This window comes from Sarcophilus harrisii, chromosome 1 (genome assembly GCF_902635505.1).
Source record: "Sarcophilus harrisii chromosome 1, mSarHar1.11, whole genome shotgun sequence".
Lineage (NCBI taxonomy): Eukaryota > Metazoa > Chordata > Mammalia > Dasyuromorphia > Dasyuridae > Sarcophilus > Sarcophilus harrisii.
Window position 1 is genome coordinate 181,461,356 of NC_045426.1, and position 24,791 is coordinate 181,486,146.

Genomic DNA, 24,791 nt, shown 5'->3' on the forward strand with positions numbered 1-24,791 from the left:
AAAAGTCAAAGAGGGCATGACCACCTGTGCTCTAAAATAAAAGAAAGCAGGAGATGTAATGGGTTAGAACTCTGTACTTTCAACAAGCATTCTTGAAATGTGTTAACTCAGTGGAATTGATAAGACAATGGTTATCAGTTTAGCATGGTGATTAATAGTTCTCTAGTTCAGTATATATACTTAGTACTTAATATAGTTCCACAAGATTGACACCTATTCTACAAGATTCACATCTACAATGATGTAATTATAATAGAGTATATAAGCTGGGACAAACTCAGCCAGAGACATTCATTCCATCTCTCACCTTTGTGGTGGCTGGCTTGTCCTCCTTCATTTCTCCGCTGAAACCAAGTCCCATCTGAAAGACTTGGAGAAAGCTAGCCCAAGCCCCAGGCAAGGAAAACAAACTGTGAAGGAGTCCCTGGCTATTCTCGTGGTGATTACTCTGGTGAAAAGAAGGCTGGTCCAAAGGCCTCCAGAAAACCAACCAGAGCATTACAGTTGTGTACCTAAAATGTTCCACCAATTAACCTTTTTGTTGTTGTTGTTGAGGTAATTGGGGTTAAGTGATTTGCCTAGGGTCACACAACTATAACCTTTTTTTTTTTAAACAATATCAAATTCCTAATAAAAAATGCAAAGAAAGTGAACCAGCTCTACCAAACCTAAAACTTCATTATAAAGCAACAGTCATCAAAACCATTTGATACTGGCTAAGAAACAGAGTAGTAGATTAATGGAATAGATTAGGTTCATAAACCACAATAGTCAATGACTCTAGTAATCTAGTGTTTGATAAACCCAAAGACTCCAACTTCTGGGATAAGACCTCAATATCTGACAAAAATTGCTGGGAAAACTGGAAATAAGTATGACAGAAACCACATATTGACTAATACTTACCACCCTACCCTATATCACAATAAGGCCGAAATGGGTTCATATTTTAGACATAAAGAGTGACACTATAAGCAAATTAGGAGAACAAGGGATAATCTCTCTCTCAGATATACAGAGAAAAGAACAAATACAACCAAGATTAGAAGGGAAATAGAAAACTGAGAAGTAATTTTTACATCCAGTGTTTCTGATAAAGGCTTCATTTCTAAACCATATAGAAAACAGATTCAAATTTACAAGAATACAAGCTGTTCCCCAATTGATAAATGATCATAGGATATGAATTAGATTAAGAAATTAAAGCCATTTTCAAACATGAAAAATGCTCTAAATCATTATTGATTAAAGAAATACAAATTAGAGATAACATTTCACACCTCTCAGATTGGTTAAAGTGATAGTTAAAGATAATGATGCATGTTGGAAGGGATATAGGAAAACTGGGACACTAATGTATTGCTGGCAGAATTGTGAATTGATCCAACCATTCTAAAAAGCAATTTAGAACCATGCTGAAAGTACCATCAAATTGCACACCCTTTGATCCAGCAGTGTCTGGATCTACATTCCAAAGAGATCATAAAAAAGGGAAAAGGATCTATGTGTGCAAAAATGTTTGTAGTAACCCTTTTTGTAGTGGCAAGAAACTGAAAGATGGGTGGATTCCCAGCAGTTGGGGAATGGCTGAATAAGTTAAGGTATATGAATCCAATGATACAGTATTATTCTATAAAAAATTATGAGCAGGTTTATTTCAGAAAAGCCTGGAAAGACTTTCATGAATGGGATGCTAAGTGAAATGAGCAGAACCAAAAGAACATGTACATAGCAACAAGATTAAGTGATGATTAACTATGATGGAGATGACTTTTCAACAATGAGGTGATTCAAGACAATTCTAATAGAGCTGTGGTAGAAAAAGCCATCCACATCTAGAGAGACAACTATGGAGACTGAATGTGGATCAAAGAATAATATTCTCACTTTTTTGTAGTTATTGTTTGTTTGCTGGCACTTTTTTTTTCTTCTCATGGCTTTTTCACCCCCTTTGATCTGATTTTTTTTTTTTTTTTTTTTGCGCAGCATAACAAATGAGGGAATATGGTTAGAAAAACTGCACATTTAATCTATATTGGATTGCTTGCAGTCTAGGGAAAGGGATGGGAGGAGAAAGGGAGAAAATTTAGAACACAAAATTTTACAAAGGTGAATGTTGAAAAAACTATCTTTGCATGTATTTGGAAAAATAAAAAGTTTAGAAACAGATACTGATATATTTATTTGTCTTACTATTCAAGTTTTTTATTATTATCATCTTCAAGACTGTTGGCATTTCTTGTGCTAGATGAATTTTATTATTTTTTTCTAGCCACATAAAAATATTCCTTTGAGAGTTTAAAAAGTAAATTTAGGTAGTATTATAATTTTTGTTATGTTGATTAATCATCACGAATTAATGTTTCTCTATCTTAATTTCTGCAAGAGTGTTTTATACTTTGAATTCATATAGTTGCTGGGAATATCTCGATAGTCATATTACCAAATATTTTATGGCTTCTGTAGTTATTTCAAAAAGAATTTCTTTCTAGCTCTTCCTGCAGTTTTTTATTATAGTATTACAAGGATGCTGGTGATTTATGTGGATTTATTTTATATCCTGAAACTTTACTGGTTTTGTTTTGATTAATTTTTGGAGTAACTATAGGATTTTCTAAGTAAATCATGTCATCTAAAAAAATTGATACTTCTGTTTCCTGAAATGGTCAGAAAACATTAAGTGGCTAGTAAGTGCCAGACAGTATGCTAAGTTGTAGGAATACAAAACAAAACAAAAAACAGTTCCTTCTTCTCAAAAAGCTCAGTCTAATCTAAAAACCATTACATTGAATTCCCAATCCCTATATTTATGCCCACCTGCATTTTTGATTTCCTTCACAAGCTAATTGTACAATATTTCAGAGTCTGATTCTTTTTGTACAGCAAAATAACGGTTTGGTCATGTATACTTATTGTGTATCTAATTTATATTTTAATATATTTAACATCTACTGGTCATCCTGCCACCTGGGGGAGGGGGTGGAGGGTAAGAGGTAAAAAATTGGAACAAGAGGTTTGGCAATTGTTAATGCTGTAAAGTTACCCATGCATATAACCTGTAAATAAAAGGCTACTAAATAAAAAAGAAAAAAAAAAAAAAGCTCAGTCTAATATAGAACACAGAATGTAAACATTTATAGACAGGATATATATATATTTATCTTTTTATGTTATTGTTAGAAGTAGTATTTATAGTACTATGTTAAATTTAAGATAATGGGCATCTTTTAATTTCTGTATTTATGCGTTTGACTGTCTTCCTTATTTTTAAGTAAACTTTGCATTCTTGGTATAAACAAGGTAATCCTAAGAGTATAATCCTTCTCATATGTTATATAACTTAATATATTATTTGAAGGCCTTGCTTCAATGTTCATTAGGGATATTAATCTCTTTACTTTCTTTCTCTGCCTTTTCTTTGACCACAAGACCACTTTTGTATCACAGAAATAACTTGGAAGGGTAAACTCTGTATAAAACATATTATAGAATTTACTCAAATTTCTGATACTGGGGATTTTCCCCCCTTCCCTTTTCAATAGTTCATTTGTGGATTGCTTAATTTAATTTTTTCGATAATACTGGTTTTTTAAGTAGTCTATATCTTCTTTCATTAATCTAAATATTTTTATATTTTTGTAACAATTTCTCTATTTCCTTCCTCTAAGTTAGCAGTTCTCAAGCTTTTTGGTCTCAGGACCCCACCAACATGGTTGACTGATTGGCTGTTGTCTTTTGTCCTCAAAGAAAACCAAAATGACATCACTGTTAGTCAAGTTACTGTGTCCAACTGTGGCTGATGTGACCAATACAAATTCAGAATTCTCCGCCACAGGTCAGACATTAATAATCCCTATAAACATCTGGGATTGTCTTAACTTTTCTATTTCTTTTGAATTAATTTAATTTTTCTTTGCTCATAGAGGACAGCACCTTCTCTAATGAGGACACTCCATGCTGGGTGATCCTGTCCCAGTGTCTCCCATGTCCTACAATCAAATTTAGAGTTCTTAAGAGAAACCTTGATAGTGTCCTTGGATTGCTTTTTCCAACCACCTTGCAAACACTTGCCCTGTGTGAGTTCTCCATAAAATAATCTTTTTGGTAGGCGTGCATTTGGCATTCCAACACAATTGCACTTTCTGCAGTAACAGTTGGAATGCTTGGCAGTTTAGTTCAATAGGGTCTGTTATCTTATCCTACCAGATGATCTTTAAAAATCTTCCTAAGACAATTCAAATGGAAGTAATTCAGTTTCCTGTCATGGCACTGGTATACTGTCCAGATTTCATAGGTATACAATAATGAGGTTAGCACAACAGGTCTATAGACCATTGGTCTATTAGTCAGTCAAATACCTCTCTTCCCCCACATTTCCTTAGGAATTTCCCAAACATTGAGCTAGGTTAATCTCATTATCATTGTGGACATCCCCAGAAACTATAATGCCAAAGTGAATTTTCTGACAGTATTCAAAATTTCTCCATTTGCTATTACTGATGATTCCACATATGGATGGTGAGGTACTGGTTGATGGGAGTACTTGTGTTGTTTTGGTGGTGTTAGGCTAAAATTAGCACCATATTCTCTTTACCTAGGTGCAAAAAAACAAAACAAAACAAAACAAAAAAAAACAAATCACTGCATTAAACATTGGCATTTAATAGACTATGTGATTGTAAGAAGAGACAGACAAGATGTGAGAGTGATGAAGGCATTGTGTGGTGCACAGTGCTAGACTGATCACAGATCAACTCACATAAAATCTAAGGAACCCAAAATAGGTATTTATGAATTATGCATATTAATATTTACTTAATTAAAAATTAAAATGTCTTAGTACTATTACAAAAACAAGTTTTAACCTTACAAGTTACTGGAAAAGTATCAGAAATCCGAGGAAATTCACATTTTGACAACTGTTGCTTTATGTATTTCACTAGTATTTAAGTGGGCAAAATATTTCTGATGAATTCATTTATCTAATAAAATTATTCTGATATAAATTTCATTTTTAAAAATGAACAATTTGGTAATGTTCCTCTCTTTTTAAAAATCAATTCAAATTAACTTTATATTACTAGTTTTTTTTAAAGCAGCTTTTAGTTTTATTAAAGTCTTTTTGCTTAGAACTTTATTAATCTCTTCAATTCTTTAAATTTCTATCTTGTTGCTTATTTGAGGACTTAAATGTGCTATTGTTTAAGAGTTTTTTAAGTTACTGACCCAACTTGACTTATTTTTTCTCTTTTTGGTTTTTCAGTTTACAGATATAAATTTTTCCATAAGAAATGCTTTAGTGGCATTCCTTAAGCAATGTTGTCTCATTTATTGTCATTTTCTTTGATGAGATTTTTCGATGATTTGTTCTTTTATCCATCAGTTCTTTGAATCATGTTTAGTCTTTGATTAATTTGTCTCCAATTACTGAATACAAATTATTTCATTATGGTTTTACTGTCCTCTAATCATTTTTTTTTTTAAATAGACATCAAGTACAAGTGAGTGGTATGAAAAACCTGTTTCCATTATTTAATCAGCAGAGGATTTATCATCTCTAATGAGTTTAAAAGTAGTACACTAAGTACTAAAAGTAGTACAGTAGTACAATCACCTACTTAGAGTTTTCTAGGCATTTCTACTAATTTTTCCTTTAATTATTTAAATGCTCTACTATTTGGTATATATAATTAATGCTGATTTATTCTTTGTATTAACTATACAATGTAATTTACCTGCTTATCTAGTTTTTTAATCATGTCCACATTTGTGGCATCTTAATCTCCTTCTGCCACTATGCCTTTACTTCACCTGAACATAAAGAGATTTTGCTCAGACCTTAATTTTGACTATGTGAATCTTTGTGTTTGAAGTTTGCCTATTTCTTATAAACAATATAATTTGGAATTCCATTTTCTAATCCACTCTATTCTTTTCATCTGATGACTAAGTTTATCTATTCATATTTGGTATTATGATTATTAAATGTTTCCTTTCATCCTATCCTCTTATACTTTTTCCTATTTTTTTTATATACATAAGGAATTTTTTCTTAAGTATGCCTGTTATTTATAATTTATAAAAGGCAACTAGATTTGTGATGTTGGGCAAGTCACTTAACACCTGCTTGCCTCAGTTTCCTCAGCTGCAAAATGGGAACAGCACTTATTTGTGAATGTTTTAAGGATCAAATGGGATATTCATAAAGAACTTAGCATAATGCCTTACACATATTAATGTTCGTTTTCTCCCTATAAATGAAATAGCCTGTTGCAGCTCTTTTCTTCTCCTGATTTATCCTGATTTCAAAGTTTTTCTCTTAACTTTTTTTATTTCTTTTTAATCCTCCCTTCAAATTCCTACTTCTGACATTCAAATTTTTTTGCTTAAAATCCCCTTTTTTATCTATTCTATCTTCTCTTTTATATTCTTCTCTTCCTTGTCCCTGACTCCTTTTCTTTTTTAAACTTAAACTATATTCTTAATTTTTCATATAAATTATTCTCAATTGTAAATTCTTATCTTTCACATTTTGGAATTCTGTATTCCAAACTCACCTCTCCCTAAAAATAGTAGCTGCAAAGTCTTGCATGAATGTGGCTCCTTTTTTGGCTGCTCATAGTATTTCTTCTCCAGAAGCTCTGGATTTTGGCTATGATGTGATATTTCTGGAGTTTTCATTTCTGGGTTTCTTAAATGAGTGACCAGTAGATTATTTTCATTTTTACTTTACATTCTGGTTCTAAGAGTTCTGGGCAGTTTTCATTTATAATCTTTTTCTTTTTTGGCAAGGCAATCAGGATTCAGTCATTTGCTCTTGGTCAGAATGTCAAGTGTCTGAGGCTAGATTTGAACTCAGACTCAGATTTGAACTTTCCTGACTCCAGCTAATACCCTATCTACTATACTATCTCATTTATAATTTCCTGAAATAATTTCCAATTGTTTTGGTAAGGGTGGGTGATGAATAAGTTGCCTTGATTTTCAGGTAGTTTGTTAATTCTCGGATTATCTCTTTCTGAAGTTTTCTGGATCAATTGTTTTCAATAATATTTCTTAAGACTTTTCTTTTTTCAATGCTTTAATATTTCTTTTTATATTCCCAAATCATTTTCTGCTTGATGCAACCAAATTTTCAGAGCATGCAGTTCTTACATGAGATTGTCCCCACTGTAGGTCCCAAGGTATCAGTTCTCCTTGCCATTCTTTCCTAACACTTTATCACTTGTACTCTTTAGTGTTTATGATCAGGACATTTTTCCCCCCTAAGGCTTTATCTGAACTTGTAATGGGGTCATTATTCTCACTTGAATTTAGCCTAAGGGCATCTTTCAATGTTTATGTTGCTAAGTTTTCCTTGGCTTGGTCATCTCATCAGCCTCACCATTCAAAATAGGGGGTGGGGATGGGGAGGGAAGCATTGTTAATAAATAATATGATCATGGTTTGCCTATGCTAAGTGATAGTTAAGATTAGGTACTTGCTTCAAAAGGGAATCCAGAGACACCTCAATCTTCTTTAAAGTTTTTCTCCTACCATAAGGCTTAGGCTATTTAGTGTCACACTTAATCTCACTGGGAGTTCTCTGGATGGAGCTGCTCCCTTTGGAAATTCATTGGGATACAGGGATATCCCAGATTGCTCTTTGCAAAAATCCTGCCTCCTACCATCGACCTTAAATTCACTTGTACCAAGAATGCCTTGATCATAATTCCCATAGATTGTCTTGTACTATTTTCTATCTACCTAATTTTGTCTCCTTCAGAGAGCCCCACTGGGGGCCCTAATGGATACCTGAACAAGCTAGAGGGATCTAGGAGCAACTTTTCTTATTTCTTTTTACAATGGTGAATTTCTAAGCCCTAGTAGCCATTATTTGAAGAGGATTTATTTATTTGTTTGTTTGTTTATTTTAGTTTCAGGCATGATGCTACCTTTCCACAACCCCACAATCATTTTTCCATTTAGCTACAACTTCCTTTTGTCTTCTGATTTCAATTATCACGAAAATATAGATAACAATATTGATGTGGTTCAGATTTCCCCTTGGTCAATTTGTAGGTCAACAGATTCTAAAAACAAAAGATATCCATAAAACTTTTTAAAATTTCACTTTAAAGTGACCAATAGTTAAAATTACAGATAGCATTAAAAACCTAATTGTTAGCCACTTAAGATCCCCATTTCTACTCTATCACTGTTTATTACATAAGAATCAAAAAGGGCTACAGAGGACTGAACATCATTCTTTTGTTGTTATTGCAAGCAAAGGTTAATGATCAGATAACTGAAGGGGAGAAGACCTCAATTAATTCAAGTTCAATTTTACAGACTAGGGAATATAAGACCCAAAGAAGTAAAATGCCTTGCCCAAGATTACATAAATAAGTCGAACTCAGGTACTGGAGTTAAAGTAATGGGATTCATTCTAGATAAAGAACGAAAATCTCTTTATGCAATGACATCTTTACTCAGTAGTCATCTATACCTGGAGAATTTCTAGCTTAACTGAAATGTACCAGTTCTTTCAATCAGCAAAGTCCAGGAACTATTAAAGTTACCACTCCACCACAACAAAACATCAGAGTAATACTCAGACTTTCAAAAAAATGACAAAGCTAGCCAAAAGATTGATAAGAATAAAAGAACCACATCTGTAAAATTTAGAAAGTCTAAAAATAGAATATAAAATACGAGGTATTAAACACATTAAAACAGAATAAGATATAAAATAGAGGCAAACACCTGCTAGAATTTCTGTATTGGCAGGGAATTTGGGCTGGTTGATTGCTACATTTTCTCTTTCTATGATTCTATTATTTCCTTCTCTTAATTGTTGTTTTTAATTGAAAGCTTCAGTCACTATTATCAGGAACGGGAAAAAAAAAATCAGTATTCATCTTGAAAAGCCAAATCAATCATTATGAGCTGCTGGGTGATTCAGTGGATAGGTAAGAATGCCAGGCTTCGAGTCAGAAATAATCATATCTGACCTCAGATCTTTACTAGCTGTCTGATCTTGGGCAAGTCACCTAACCCTGTTTGTGTAGTTTCTTCATCTGTAAAACAAACTGCTGAAGAAAATGGCAAATCACTCCACTATCTTTACTAGGAAAACTCCAAATGGGGTCATGAAGTACATGACTGAAACAAATGAATAGCATGTGCAAGGCACTGAACTCTGCACTAAATATACAAACACAATGAATGAATGAAAAAAAAGATACAAGGAAAATTTTCTCTCTTCTTTATCCTCTATATTGTTGCTAGCAGTAAAATTCCTCATAAAAACTACCAGGGGATTATGTGCTTACTTTTGGGAAAAAACAGAGAGGAGGGGAAAATGAGAGTATACTGTGTTGAACTGACTTAGAAATAATTTACCTCTTTACATATTAAATATTCTATCTTAATGCAACAGAACCCTATATCATCCTTCACTAAAAATTAAATTAAAAATTTTATTAAGAATTTTTTAAAAATGAATATTTATATTAAAATCACTTTATTATGAAAAAATGAATATGTTCTCAACAGTTCTTCCATTTCTTTCTACTAATGAGAAAAATAGTCTGATTGTTTTGGTCCTTAATCCCAATTCTGTAAATTATTTTATTTCTTTTTTTTTTAAAATTAGAGATTAGAGGATTCATATCAACTACTTTCTGTATCTATAATATTCAAGGCTGCCATCACTGAGGGACAACATAGCACATGAATTTGAGACTTCTAGCATGGAGTCTCTGTAGTCCAGAGACCCAACTATAATCATGAACTGGGGATGCAGGGAAGAAAAGGAGGAAGTCAACTTCTTTCCCCACTAGAAATCCCCCAAAACCTCCAATAAATATGCATAGTAGAATTGTGGAGAGATTTCTTAGAGACCTTCCAAAACACAGGACTCAACAATTCATTTACAATTTTAGGGAAGGTTAATTCTTCAAGTCACTTTACTAATAATAATATCTAGGAAGAATAGACAATTCAGGATAAAAGGGAGGCAAGTTCCTTTTGATTCTTCTCAAAAATAAACTTTCCAAAAGAAATTTTGAAAAATAGAACTGAATAAAACCAAAACAACAAAAAAGATGATAAATGAGGTTAATAGAGTACAAATTAACTGCAAAACATATATTTGTATGTATCACAATAAAACAAAAACCATTAATAATGGCAAAAACTAGATACCTTACAAAGACATATAAGACCTATTCAAAAATGTATATTAGCAATTAAGACTTGAGAGGGCGAGAGAGAGAGATTAAGAAAAAAGAAAGAGAACAAACATGCTGCTATAATGATATCAAGATGAAATTAGACCTGGCTCTAGTCTAATCTCCAAACAAGATTTTCAATATTGAACAATTATATACATTTAACTGTAGATATATGAACTGAGGATAACTCTCAATCTTGTCCACTACAGCAGCTAATGCAAATCTTTTTTATTAAAATTTGAGTCACATAACTAAAAGCCACAATTATGGCAGATGACATAGTCTACAGAGAAAACTGAAAACATTCAAGAAGAGTATTTTCAATTCATTTCTGCTTCTCAAAATTTTTCAATAGACTCTTCTTCCCTGCTACCTCAGAGCATGAAGTATTCTTATTTTTTGCTAAAACGACCTACTATTAGGATATTAGGAGATATCCTGTTTTCAAGAGCTAAGACATAATAAACAAGCAAGCTGTGTCCTCAGCTTGTTGATAAACACTCCTTTGAGCTCACTCTCTGAATGATCTTATCTTCTGGAAAATGTTTATAGGATATATATAATGACTTAGATCCGTATTTCCCAGCAGATCCTGGCCTGAAAGCTAAAGTTGCTGCAGCACAAATGATCAATCACATTTCCTCATATTCTATAAGCAATCCCTGTGCTTGTAATTGCTAAGTGAACTGAACCAGGTGCTATACTCCTTTTCCTGACACATTAACTATGGTTCTGTATGCTGCTGACAAGGCTCAATGACCCTAACAATCTGACATAATCACAAGACTCACCAATTCTAATAGCTTAAGAGACTAATCCTACAAAATGCTTGTATTTGTCCCCCAAAATGCTGTCAGAACTGTTTACTCAAGACCTAAGAATATGATGGATTCCACTTTGTTTTTCATGCTTAAAAGCTTATCCCTGCCACAAGTCATAAGTCCTCCTCTTCAGAAGTGTTTTCCTCATTTTGAAATTAAACTTTTGTTTAATCCCTGACTCTCCTATCTTTAAAATAATGCTTTGTTCAGTCTAATTTGTTCTCTAGTCATCCAAATTAGAGACATGAATTGACATTACTCCCACCAATCCAATATCTCCCCTCCCTCCTCTAAGAAATTAGTCCTTCTCAGGCAACTTCTTCCTTTCCCTCATTAAATGATCCAATTTTGCCTGCCTCCTATCATATTCAAGCTTCAAAAAGTTGTCTTCTCCTCTGTCTATGACGTAGAACCAGAAAAAATATAATAGATTCAGTGCTGGAAAAGACCTCAGAAGCCATCTAATCCTGCCTTCTCATTGTATAAATGACGAAAATGAGGACCAGAGTGGTTAAGTGACTTCGTTCAAAAACTTTCAGAATCTCAGAATTTCAGTGTTAGAAAGGACATCATAGGCCATCTACTCCAATTGTCTATTGAATAAGAATGCCCTCCGCTGCATTCTTGGCAAATAGTCATACAGCTTCCATCTGAAGACCACCAAATGAAGAGGAGCACTTCCATCCATTAGCAGTTCCTACAATACCATCTAGGATCCCGGAGGAAAGGGGATTGTATAATATACTCTTACTACTGTTAAACTGAAAAAACTCGAGTGTTTTGGAAAAGAGAAAAAAAGCAAAAGTCTAGAGGAAAGAAGCAAAAGTCTCTACCTAGTACCTCAAACCCCACAATATACTCAACTTTTACACTTTGCTGCTAGTAATAAAAAACTCTAAGAAAACTTATGGGAATCTTTTCATGATTTCAGTGATACCACAACATTCTCTTTTAAAATTACCTTCCATCTGTTGTGTATGTATTTTGCACATACCAATTTCTATCTTTCTACCTTTCAGGAGTCATCTAAAAAACACAAGTCTCTTTTTTCTTTACCTATACACATATTCTTGATAACCATTTGTAGATCATTCTCATGTCTAAGAAGTAGGAAAAGTTGCTACCACCTCAGAAGCTGCAGATATATCCTTTGTGGGTTAGAAAACCACCTGCTTACCCTCCCCCTACTCTTGCCACAACGCTTTTATGGAAACTCTTCAACTCATTAATGTCCTACTTAAACTGTGATAACACAATGCTCTAGATGAGGTCTATGTGCCAGGCATAAGGCTAAGTACTAAGGGAATAAAGAAAGGCAGAAATAACACTTGCCTTACAGGAGTTTGCTTTCTACTAGAGGTATACAACATGTAAAGAAATTGCTATGTGAAAAATGTGGAATGAGGAGCAATTTAAGGCAAGGAGACAAATTACAAAGTTATTGCAATAATCCAAGTAAGTAGTGACAAAGGCCTAAACTAGAGTAGTGGCTAGGAGAATGAAGAGAAAGGGACATATATGAGAATTATTATGAAAGTAAAAATGACAAGACTTGACAAGAGATTAGATGTGGAAAAAAAGGCTAAAACGATGCCCTCAACAGAATTTGGGACTATCACATCCCAACCTCTCTATTCTTGAAAGCTATATGCTGCTTCTTAATGAAAGCCAAGATGACATTAGTTGGGCTTTTTGGCTACCACATTACACAGTAATCTCATACTGAATTTGCTAAGACCTTAGATAAGTTTTAGAACTGGTGCTTCACATACCTAATGTTTGTACAATTTGTACGGTATTTGTACAGTTTGTACGGTTGATTTTTTTTGTGTCCAAGCGCAAGTCTACAATTATCTTGACTGAATTTGAGTACAATACTCTAGCCTGTCAAGTTCATTTTTTAATTTGATATTCATATGCTATGTTTAGCTATCACTCCTAGTTTTGTGGCAATTATAAATTCAATGAGCTTAACATCTATGCATTTTATGAAAATCACTGATAAAATCAGATAAATCAAAACTCAATGAAGTAGTCCACTGGAGAAATTAATGGACATTAAACCATTAAATGTCATTTGGAATCTTCTGCTCTCTGATTTCAACTCCAGGGATAAAAATGTTGCTTCCAGATTAAGCTCACCACCACTAAAAATCATCACTATGCTAATTCTAGCCTTAAATAATACTAAATCCCTCAGCCTCCTCACTTCTCTGATTAGAGGCCTAGAAAGTAGAATATCAAACTCCTCCCAAAGCCTTCCTTTATAACTAGTAAAAACTTATCTCTTGAACCCACTCTCCACATCTGCTTGCTCTACCAGGTTTTAACAGCAAAGAACATAATGCCCCCTACTCAGGTTACCTCTCTTCTTTCTCTTCCCTTTCCCCCCTTCCCATTACAATATAAGTTCCTTGAAGGCAGAGACTTTCTTTTTATTAACTGCATCCGTAGACACTGAGCACATTAACTAACACACAATAGATTACTCTTTCTTTCCCACTGAATATTTCCCAAATACATAACTTTCAATTTTCATAATAGTATAATTATCTTAACCAACTCAGTAATCCTGTCAAAAAAGAAATTAGATTGATATGGCAATTCCTGACCTTAATGAAGATTCCTGGCTCTTTGCAATCACTGTTTTCCTTTCTTAATGCTTGCTAACCATTTTCCAAAGATATGTAAAACTTTCCCAGAAACCAAAGTCAAGCTCATTGGGCTCAAGTTTGCAGACAATTTTTGAAAATCAGGACATCTGCCAATATTACCAATAATATATTCTCAATATGTTTGTTCTTTCAGGATTTAAAGATGCGTTTCATCTAGGCTAGATGACTTGACTTCATCAAGACAGCTATTTTATGCTCTCTCTCTCTCTCTTGTCCCCCTTTTTTCCCCTCTTCCTCTCTTTCTAAATTGGGCAACAATTAGACTTTTTTTTCATTTTTTCTGTGTCATTTCCAAGGTAAAGAAAGGTTAATTCTTCCTAGTAGATAATAAAAATGAAAAATACTAGTTGAGCTATCACACTTGAGAGGGCAGGCAGCTTTGTCCTCAGACATATCAACTTACTTTTCCTTCAAAAAGGCCATCAAGATTGTTGGAGGAGATGCGGGAAAACTGGGACATTGATGCATTGTTGGTGGAGTTGTGAACGAATCCAACCATTCTGGAGAGTAGTTTGGAACTATGCTCAAAAAGTTATCAAGCTGTACATACCCTTTGATCCAGCAGTGTTACTACTGGGATTATATCCCAAAGAGATTATAAACAAGGGAAAGGGACCTGTATGTGCACGAATGTTTGTGGCAGCCCTTTTTGTAGTGGCTAGAAACTGGAAACTGAATGGATGTCCATCAGTTGGAGAATGGCTGGGTAAATTGTGGTATATGAATATTATGGAATATTACTGTTCTGTAAGAAATGACCAACAGGATGATTTCAGAAAGGCCTGGAGAGACTTACACGAACTGATGCTGAGTGAAATGAGCAGGACCAGGAGATCATTATATACTTCAACAACAATACTATATGATGACCAGTTCTGATAGACCCAGCCATCCTCAGCAACGAGATCAACCAAATCATTTCCAATGGCAGTAATGAACTGAACTAGCTATGCCCAGAAAAAGAACTCTGGGAGATGACTAAAAACCATTACATTGAATTCCCAATCCCTATATTTATGCACACCTGCATTTTTGATTTCCTTCACAAGCTAATTGTACAATATTTCAGAGTCTGATTCTTTTTGTACAGCAAAATAACGTTTTGGTCATGTATACTTATTGTTTATCTAATTTATATTTTAATATATTTAACATCTACTGGTCATCCTGCCATCTAGGGGAGGGGGTGGGGGGGAAAGAGGTGAAAAATTGGAACAAGAGGTTTGGCAATTGTTAATGCTGTAAAGTTACCTATGCATATATCTTGTAAATAAAAGGCTATTAAATAAAAAAAAATTAAAAAATTTTTAAAAAAAGGCCATCAAGTACCACATCAAACTGGCAAAACTGACTGAATTTTAAAAGGGGGGGGGGGAGGAAGGAAAATGCCAAATGTTGAAGGAGCAATGGGGGATGGAAGAGAAGGGAAGAGGAATACATTAATAGATTACTGGTGGAAATGTGAAATAGCCCAGCCATTCTGTAAAGTATTTTGGAATTATGCCCCAAAAGTTTTTAAAATGCACACCTAGTAATACTAATGGGTCTATACTCCCCAAAAGATTAAAAAACAAAACAAAAAAAAAAAAAAAACAGAAAAAGAATACCAATATACAAAAAATATTTATAGTATCTCTTTTCATGGTAGCAAAAAATTGGAAAGCAAGGGAACATCCATCAATTGGGTAATGATTGAACATGTTATGGTCTGCATGTGCTCTAAGAAATGATGGAGATAATTTCAGATATGCCTGGTAAGATTTATATGAACTGATGCAGAGTGTAGTGAGCAAAACCAAGAGAACAATTTCTATAACAATAACAAAGTAAAAATAAACAAGTTTGAAAGACTAGATTTCTTATCAATACTGAAATCAACTACGATTCCAGAAGACTCATGGATAGAGAGGTAAGGTAACCTCAAAATGAAGACTGAAGCTTTGAAGATTTCTTTTTTGGATGTGGCTAATTCAGGAATTTGTTTTGCCTGATTACACATTTCCAACAGTCTTGCTTTTCTTGCTCTCTCATTGGAATGGTGAGAAGTGGGAAGAGATTTCAGAACTGAAAATAAAAAGAAACTTTTTTTAAAAAAGCTAAAAGATCTTCAAGCCTTTTTTTTTTTAATGCCCTAATTATACAACCATCCTTTTATTTTCTTTCTATTCTGTTTAACATTAGATCAAAAATCTTGTCCTCAACCTCAGGGAAACACCAGCCCCCAAAGCCATACATCTTTTTTGGGAAGCCTTCATTTCTCTTAACAAATCTGGTTGTAAAGAAAGAAGTTATCTTTTGAGACTCATCACATTCTCACCCAAGAAAAGAAATAGCCTAAACTTAAAATATAATTAACATAATAAATTAACATAATAGTTCCACGTCACTGGAACCAAAATACAAACATAGCACAATGTTGCAAGTCACTATAAAAAATTTCTTTCCCTACTTCCATAATTGAGATATTCTCATCTATTTTCTTTCATTAACTTAGAGTTGTTCATGCATCAATCTTAAGAACCTCATTGAACTTTTAACAAAAAAATATTTAAAATTCCTTTTCTTTTTTTAATAGTATTTTATTTTTCCAAATACTTGCAAAAATGGTTTTCACCATTAACCTCTGCAAAACTTTGTGTTCCAAAATTTTTTCCCTCTCTTCCTCTTCCCTTCCCAAGGCAGCAAGCCTTTTTTATAAGTTAAATGTGCAACTCCTCCAAACATATTTCCATATTCATCATGCTGCACATCAAAAGGTAAAAAAGCAAACAACAATTTAAAAACAAGTTGAAAATACTCTGCTTTGATCCACATTCAGTCTCCCCAATTCTCTCTCTGGATATGAAGAGCACTTTTCCTCACTTTCCATACAAACATCTTGAATCACTTATTTCATTCTTGAAAAGAGTCAAGTCCTTCATGATCATCACACAATCTTGTAGTTACTGTGTACAATGTTATTTTGTTTCGGCTCACTTCACTCAGCATCAGTTCATTTAAGTCTTTCTAAGCTAAAATTCTTTTTCAATACCTCCACAATCACACATTTTAATTGTTGGTTTCACCAGAGACCATTTTATCAATTTAATTTCTTACTTACCTTATTGTCTTACCAACTAATTTCAACTTATCCTTCTTGAGTGTACCCCTTCAGGTTTCACACCTTAACCCTCTTTTAATCCCTTTATATTTGTCTTAAGTATCTTTGATCTCATCTCATTTACAACTCAGAAGGAGAATCTGTATTAATATCTGGGCAAAGAAATTACCTTATTCTTTATATGTTCCTCAATTTCCCCAAAATTTTGCCAAATCTTTCCTCCCCAAATTTAACCTCTAACCCAATTCACCAGTCCAAGCCACTTCAAATCACCCAATAATTTTCTCCTCCTTTGTATCAAGTCCTAGTCTCTTCTGTTCCTTCTCCCAGAACTTTATGGGGAAAGCCAACTGCATCATACAAGCAGTGTTCCTAAAGAACACACAACAAAGTTACATCAGAAATATTTCAGGCTCACTCACCTTTTAGAAATGCCCTCTCCCTGTTATCTGTTTACTCTTTGTTTTTTTTTTTTCAGACTTAAGAAGAGAAAAATAAAACATTCCTTATAAAGTTTTTGAGTATTTGCCTTGTCTCATTAAACTCCAAAAGGATTAATTTTCCTAAAATCAAGCAGGAAGATATGACTGAGAAAAGGGAAACTAAAGCCAAAAGCTTTAGTTAATTGTTGGGGTTTATAATGATATATATATATATATATATATATATATATATATATATATATATATATATATATATAAAATGAAAAAAAATTTAATTCCTTGTTAAGAATGTTATTTATATAACCACATAAGATAACTGATAAGTAATTTAGAAACATAACAAAAATACTGTCCCTTAGCTAAAACATGGTAACTACATTAGCTTATCAAAGGAACAAAGTAATCACAGCCTAGCATTTGGTTAGTCAAATACTGATTGCTGCTTGTGTTCTTAACTATTTTGATGTACTTTCCTAAAGAGCCATTTCTATAGTCTAAGGTACAAGGCACATTGGCACCTGAAATGACAGTAGCCTACAGCAATCTAAAAAGATGGCCTCAGGAGACCACAAGACATTCCAAGAAGCACACATCAGAGAAATAGAAGAAATTCCTACTATTAAGGATTGAAAACATACACATATTCATCTCTCAATAACCCATCCAATACCACAACCCCAACCATTAATCCTCCTACAATCCCGAACCCACTCTAAGATTAGAGTTTATTATGGATGGCCACTCATGGTGAGGAAGGGAAGAAAGCCATGCTTCTACCTTTACTACCTTTCTTCTAAACTATTCAGCAATTTCCTCAGTGCCCAGAGTTTATCTGAAAAGTGGATGATATTACGACTATTTCAGTCCACTACCCAAAGACTGATTACCTAAGTGGCAGAATCACAGAATTTTAAAAGTTGTAAAGAATCTCGGAGATGATCTAATCCATCAAACTCAAACAGAAACAGAGGGCATTAAACTAGAGTAAGGATTCTTTTGTGGGCACATTATTATTTGTTTTTTATTGTATTTATATTTACTTTGTTAAATTTTTCCAAATTCGCATTATAATCTGGTTTGGCCATAGTCAGAAGTGTTTACCATATCTAATATTGTATATTAGATAAGCATCCCAACAGCTTACCAGATTCCTCCTACAAACATTACCAACAAATAGTTATCCAGATTCTATTTGAAAATAATCAATGAAGGAGACCATTAATTAATTCCCAAGACTGGACAGTAAACCCTAAAGTTTTCTTCCATTATGAGAAAAAAACTTTAAGAAAGGATAGAGGGATGATTTTCTATCCTATGTGTTACTACTGTCATCAATTTGCAGAAACTTCTTAGAAAACTTACAAAGAGGGGCTTACTCCAGGGAAAAATGGTAGGAAAGTATGCTATTATATGCTTTTGCAATGAGAAGAGAAGGAAAATCCTAGTCAAAAGTAAGTAATAACAGCATAAAAACATGTAGGCCACATCCTTAAGACCACAGTCATAAAATATTAAAAGCTAGAAAAGAATTTAGATATTACCTAGTCCATCTCCCTTACTCTGCACTCAAAAAGATTGCTGATGCCAACCTGCTCAATAACATTGTTTTTGACTCATCCCCTTCCCACTCTACTGAAGGAAGACTCCACAAAAACCATTATCAATGAGTTGGATCTCTTAACTGTTCTACAAATGATGGGAAAGTGATACAGGCATACCAATTTGTAGTTCTGAATAAAACTTCCATTACATGCATGTTAACATGATGAAAATATAATAGACTGTAATTTGTTTAAAAACAAACACCAAAGATGTATAATAAAGATATAAAACCACAGAAAAAACTTATACGTCATGTAGTTCAAATGTAAGCTAATTTTCATTGCAGGAACTTTACCTTAACTTTTTACAAGTTCCAATCTTTATAAACACCATTTTGGCCCATATTTAGTTTTATGATGAAACATCCCCAGAGTAGTCTCAGACTATAATCTCAGTTTTCAATAAAACTAGATCACAGAAGCTGAGGACCTGACATCTTAAATATCATTTAACTGCTGCCTGCCTCAGTGTCCTGTACTTTAAAATGAAAATAATTGCACTTAGCTCATAAGGTTATGAGGATTAAATAAAATAATGTTTTCAAAACACTTAGCACAGTACCTCACAAAGAATATGTGCAATATAAATGTTTATTCCCTCTCTTCACAGTACTTAATACATAGTTACTATAAGAAGAAAAATGTCAGGACAGGGTATCCCCCACCTTATGATCTAGTAAGGGAATAATGACACACATCCCATTTAAAACAACAAATAGACTAAACACTCAGTGATAAAATTAAAAACAACCAAAATATCTTCCCTCAAAATTTTTACAAGTTAATAAGAAAATTATGAGTATGAGACAAGGTAGAATGTAGTAAGGAGAAAGGAACAAACTAGAACTGAAAAGTCTCATAGGAATCTAAAACTCAACTTCTCTAAAAAGAACATTATCTTCCCAACTACTGCCCCTCTCCAGAATTTCCCTATTACTGTTGAAGGTAACAGTATCTTTCTAGTCAAATTCACAAGTTCAGTGATGTCTTCTTATTCTCTCTCACCACTCATATCCAGTCAGGTGCAAAATCTTGTTTATATCCCTAAAAACATCTCCTCTTCTTTGTTTCCCACAATTATTATTAGTTCAATCACTCATCAGCTCTCACCTTGAGTATTACAAGTCTCCTATTTGAGCTTCCTATATCAAGTCCCTCCTCACTTTAAAACATCCTCCACACAGTCACTAAAATGGCTTTTTTCCTAAAGCATATATCTGATTATATCCTTACAACATCATCTGAAAAAGCAACTCCTGAGAAGGGGCTAGTCATACCCCACCAATTTCCATACACAGGGCAGGCCAGTTAGCCTGGCAGAGGCAACCAGGTATCTGTGGGAGAAAAAGAGTTAGCAGCATGTGCCAGGGAGGTCAAACTACATCAACTATCTTACCAATTATCTTTCCTTTCACTTAGATGTGTTATGCCTAGGACCCTGAACTTAAGAACTTTACTGAATCTTACCAGCTGCCAGCATCAGTCCTCTCCAAACCACCTTGCACTGAATTTGCTTACTATTAAAGTCTAAAACTACAATACGACTTTTGGAACATCCTGTATATGAAAACATCTAATGTATGTGTACATATACACATATACATGCACAAACACATATATCTATATTTTCTATTTGAATGTAAGCTCACTGAAGGCAAGAACTGTTTCACTTTTGTCTGTGTCCTAGAAAATCCATAGTATCTAAGAACTTGATTTGTATAAAAAGGAAGGAAGAAGCCCTACATTCATTTAAATCATCCCCCAGGGAAGACTTTGTGATAACCCTAATACCTGGTCTTAAAGTGAGAAGGATTTTAATAGTCATTCATTCAACAAATTTTAATATATTTTATTATTACTACATATTTCTATTACTTTTATAAACCGTTTTATAATAAAACAGTAGCACAGAAGTATTTCTTTTAATTACAAAACTAAAGACTAAATTCAACGTCTTATCCTCCTTTAACATAAGTGAACCATTTGTTTTTGTCCTTTCAGACATAGGAAAATGACATTAAAATGTAAAGTAAAATAAACACATATTTACATCCTAAAACACTGATTTGCAAATTTTAGAAAGTAAATAACAATTTTCTTTATTTAAAGAAATTTTTATTTAAATTTAAATGATATTTATTTAAAATATTTAAGTTTTTAAATTTATTTAAAACTGGATCTTTCCTTCTTGTCCATGATGGAAATGCAGGGTCTGTTCAAATGTCTAATCCTACTACTACTAATAATAGGTCTGACCTGTTCATTTTTGACCTGGGCACTTCTTAGGCAACCTATTGGACCCACAGCTTCAGGGAGCTCAACATTTTATTACCATAGTTAGTGCAGGACACCCAATCAGTGTGGCCCACTACAATTTGAAACTTCTGAGCCTAAGAGATTCCACCTCTGCCTCCCCAGTAACTAGGATTACAAGCATAGGACATCATGCCTGAAAACCAATTTAATTAAATAATTATCTGCCAAAAAGTAATATAAACCTATCCTAATTAAAACTTTTAAAGTATTCACAGTATTAAATCTTTAAAAGTTATTTCTTTTAAAGAGTAAAATTATATACTTACATGGCTCAAAAAAAATAGTACCCTTGTGACTTGACACCTGAAGACTGTCCTCTTCTCCAATAGTCTAAAGGCAGGCTCCTTTCATGTATTGTGAGCTAAACTTTGAATGCAAACAAGAGCTATTCAAAGTTTGACAAACTTTTGTTCAAGGTTGCTATTTATTGTTATGTAAGATTTCTATCAGAAATGTTCTTTCGGGACCTAACACATTACACTACACAGTGTAATGTTTGTTAAAATCAACTTTAAAAAGTCCTTTGATTTTCAAGAACCAAATCTGTTTAAATTTAAAATTTTTTTCTCCAAAGTCGACAAAATGAGTCTATATATTGGGAGAGGGGGGGGGAAGGAAGGGGAGGGAATGGCTTTAGAATTTTTAATAAACTGAAAAGAAGAAATTATAATTTAACCTTCAAAGGTAAAATAATTAGATTTATATTACTAATTTGTAGATTCAATTTCTCCTATCTAGAAAATACTTTAAAGTTGGTCAAAAACATGATGATTTTTATGTTTTATAAACTGGCTGCATTTATTTTTTCATGTTTTTTTTTTGATACATAACTAAAGAAGACTAGTCTTTTATTCCTTTGCTAAGTTATCAAAAAAATAGAAACTTAAAAAAAAAAATCCCAGGTCTTTAAAATTTTTTTCCCCATTTATTAAACATTAAGAATATTGTTCTTAGTTACATATACCAGTTGATTTGGGTGCATATGACATCAGAAAAAAGGAAAGCAGAATATCTTAACTTCAAAAAAACATTCATTATGAGAAAAAACAGAGTAAATGAGCATTACAATATATACAATACAATACAATATAAGGTAATAGTTATGAGAACTAAAAAACAAACACATCCAACTAAGGAAATGTAAATAGAATGAAGAAAAAATAAACTAGCGAAGAAGGCAACTCTAATGAAAATGCTAAGCAATGGCAACAATAATTAGATCAAGTTTATGTACAGAAATATGTAGTATATTCTCCTTTGTCCGTCAAGAACAAAGTTCTGAGGTTTTATACAAAGTTATAGATATCACTTCTGATAGCAACCTAAGTCTTAAAGTTTTAAACTCTGGAATATAATTTTAGACTGGAGAAATCTAACTTACTTCTCACTTCCACAAAAACTAAATGATTCAGGCCAGGAGTAAGCAGATGTGTATCTGTAGCCCTCTTCACAGATGAAGAAACTAAAACTAAAGTTAACTGACAGAGCACAAAAAATGTCAGTAGATTTCTAGCCCACTTCACAGGTGGAGAAACTAAGGCTAAAGGTAAGGCTATGACAGAACATAAAAAAATGCCACGTCTAGATCTATGATAATATGGCTTATTATTCTACCTTTGAAGGGATGCTTTCTGGACTGATATGATTGTTCATCCAATAACTGATATATATATATAACTGATCTTAAAGTTCACTATGGATCTGTCCCATGAATTAATTTAAACATATGATAGAAACTATTTGAATTTCCATCTTTAACATAGAAGGTCTAAGGAAACACTTTCTCCTTTCATGATTAGTTTGTATAAAACTGGAGCATGACATAATCAGTGTCACTTTTCAGTGTATCTTTTTTCTTAAGAAAAAAAAAAAAACATTTCATGGATGCAGCCTTTATCGAAACTAATAACCTTTTGGACTCAAATTTACTTTTTAAAAGATTCACTGGGTGGCCCACTAATTTTAGTATTCTGGGAAATGTTCAATAAATATACTGCCTTTTTCTTAAAAAAAAAAAAAAAAAATCTTTAATTATGTAAATTAGCCCTTTTTTTCCCCCCAGGCTGAAGATAAAAGTCTAGTCCTTTAAGCTATTTAAATTGAGTGAGCAAGTGAACAAATTTTCCAAAGAAAATAGTGTACTAACTCACCTAATTGGATTATTCATTTTATACAGTATCATAGAACTTAAGGCTGAAAGGAAGTTTAGAGGTCATTTAACTCAATAAGATAAGGAAACTGAAGTTCTAGAAGGTTAAATGATTTGCTCAAGGTCAGCAGTAAATAGCAGAAACTGTACTCAAAACACAGGTTTCTCCGACTCCCAATCCAGTGTTCTCTCCATTATACCACTCTGCCAACTTATCCATTCAATATACGATACAATCTAAGCAGCAAATACGAAAAAAAGGTACAAAAATTAAATATGAACTAAAGGGTCTTATATTACACTTCGTCATGATTTAGACTTGCAAATTTTTTAGAGGTGAATAAACAAAAAGCCCAACCCCTTATAGATGCATTTTCCGGACATCCCAAACTTGACCCTGAAAAAGTATCAAATAAAGGTTAACATTCACCGAGGGCGGGCAGCTTATACAGATGCTGGTACAGTTTTAGCACAAGCATCAAACCCTTTCAAGTCTAAAGATTCGGGGGACTGATTTACTATTATTCCTAACTGGAGAAGGAAAATAAACCTACTACGTGAAGGGAATATTTCACATCCATGTTTGTACCCTTAAGAATGACTCTTTTTTTTTTTTTTAACTGTGCTATTTCCTGAGAAGATACAGAGTGGGTTTTCTCCCAGAGAAGACCACACATCCCGAGACTTTGATTGATCACTGACATCCGAGTCCTCGCCTCATCTCATCTCTGCGCACAGTAGGTTTTTCTCGGTCTCAAACACGCTAGTTTCGCAGTGGAAACTCGAGAAGCAAGCAGGAATGCCACCGATACCTTGCCCCCCGATGATGACTGCGAGGGGCGCCTCTGCCAGAGAGAGCCCCGAGACCTACAGCCACCTGCAGAGTAGGACGAGAAGCCGGGTGGGCTCCGCCTCCGGGGCTTGTCACTTGGGTCTCGCCCGCCTCCCCATCCATTTGTAGGCACCCCAATCCCGCGCTTTCTTGAATACGCAGACTCACCATGGCGCCGGAGCAAGGTGATCCCACCTTCGGTTTTCCCCGGGACGATCCTGAAGGTTTCACCTTCCCGTCCGGGAATTTCTGACTCCTTCCAGGAGCGGGGGGTCTTCCGGCTCCGGCCGGAAAACGAGAGAGCGCGGGACAGGAAGTCCCGCCTCTCCAGATACACGCTGAGCCGACTTCGCGGCACGCAGCCAGCGAGCGGACGCAGGGGCGCTTTCTACAAAAAAGGACTTCCGTAGGAACCCCCTAGACTTTGGCGAGGGGGAGGGGATACGTCGGAAGGGGCCTCGGCGCCGGCGCCTGGAAGGGAGGAGGGAAGAGGGAGACTGCGGCTGCCGGGCCAGAAGTGGCGGAGGAGCTGCGGACGCGCGCGCTGCCTGGCATATGAGCATGCGCGTGCGTGCGGCCGGGTTCGCGGCGCCTTTCGGAACCCAAGAGAAGGAGAACGGTTGCCGTACCCGAGTGA

The 24,791-nt window shown here is 34.2% G+C and overlaps 1 protein-coding gene across 1 annotated transcript in view; it reads right to left on the reverse strand.

Moving 5' to 3' along the window:
- The window catches only part of TMEM161B (transmembrane protein 161B), a 97,357-nt gene extending 72,918 nt beyond the window's left edge, over positions 1–24,439 (reverse strand). Inside the window, exon 1 of the mRNA XM_003759855.4 lies at positions 24,323–24,439. Within this exon, the coding sequence (XP_003759903.1) occupies positions 24,323–24,325 (3 nt within the window). The 5' untranslated portion in view covers positions 24,326–24,439. The remainder of the gene's footprint in view (positions 1–24,322) is intronic.
- Positions 24,440–24,791: the final 352 nt, after the last annotated feature.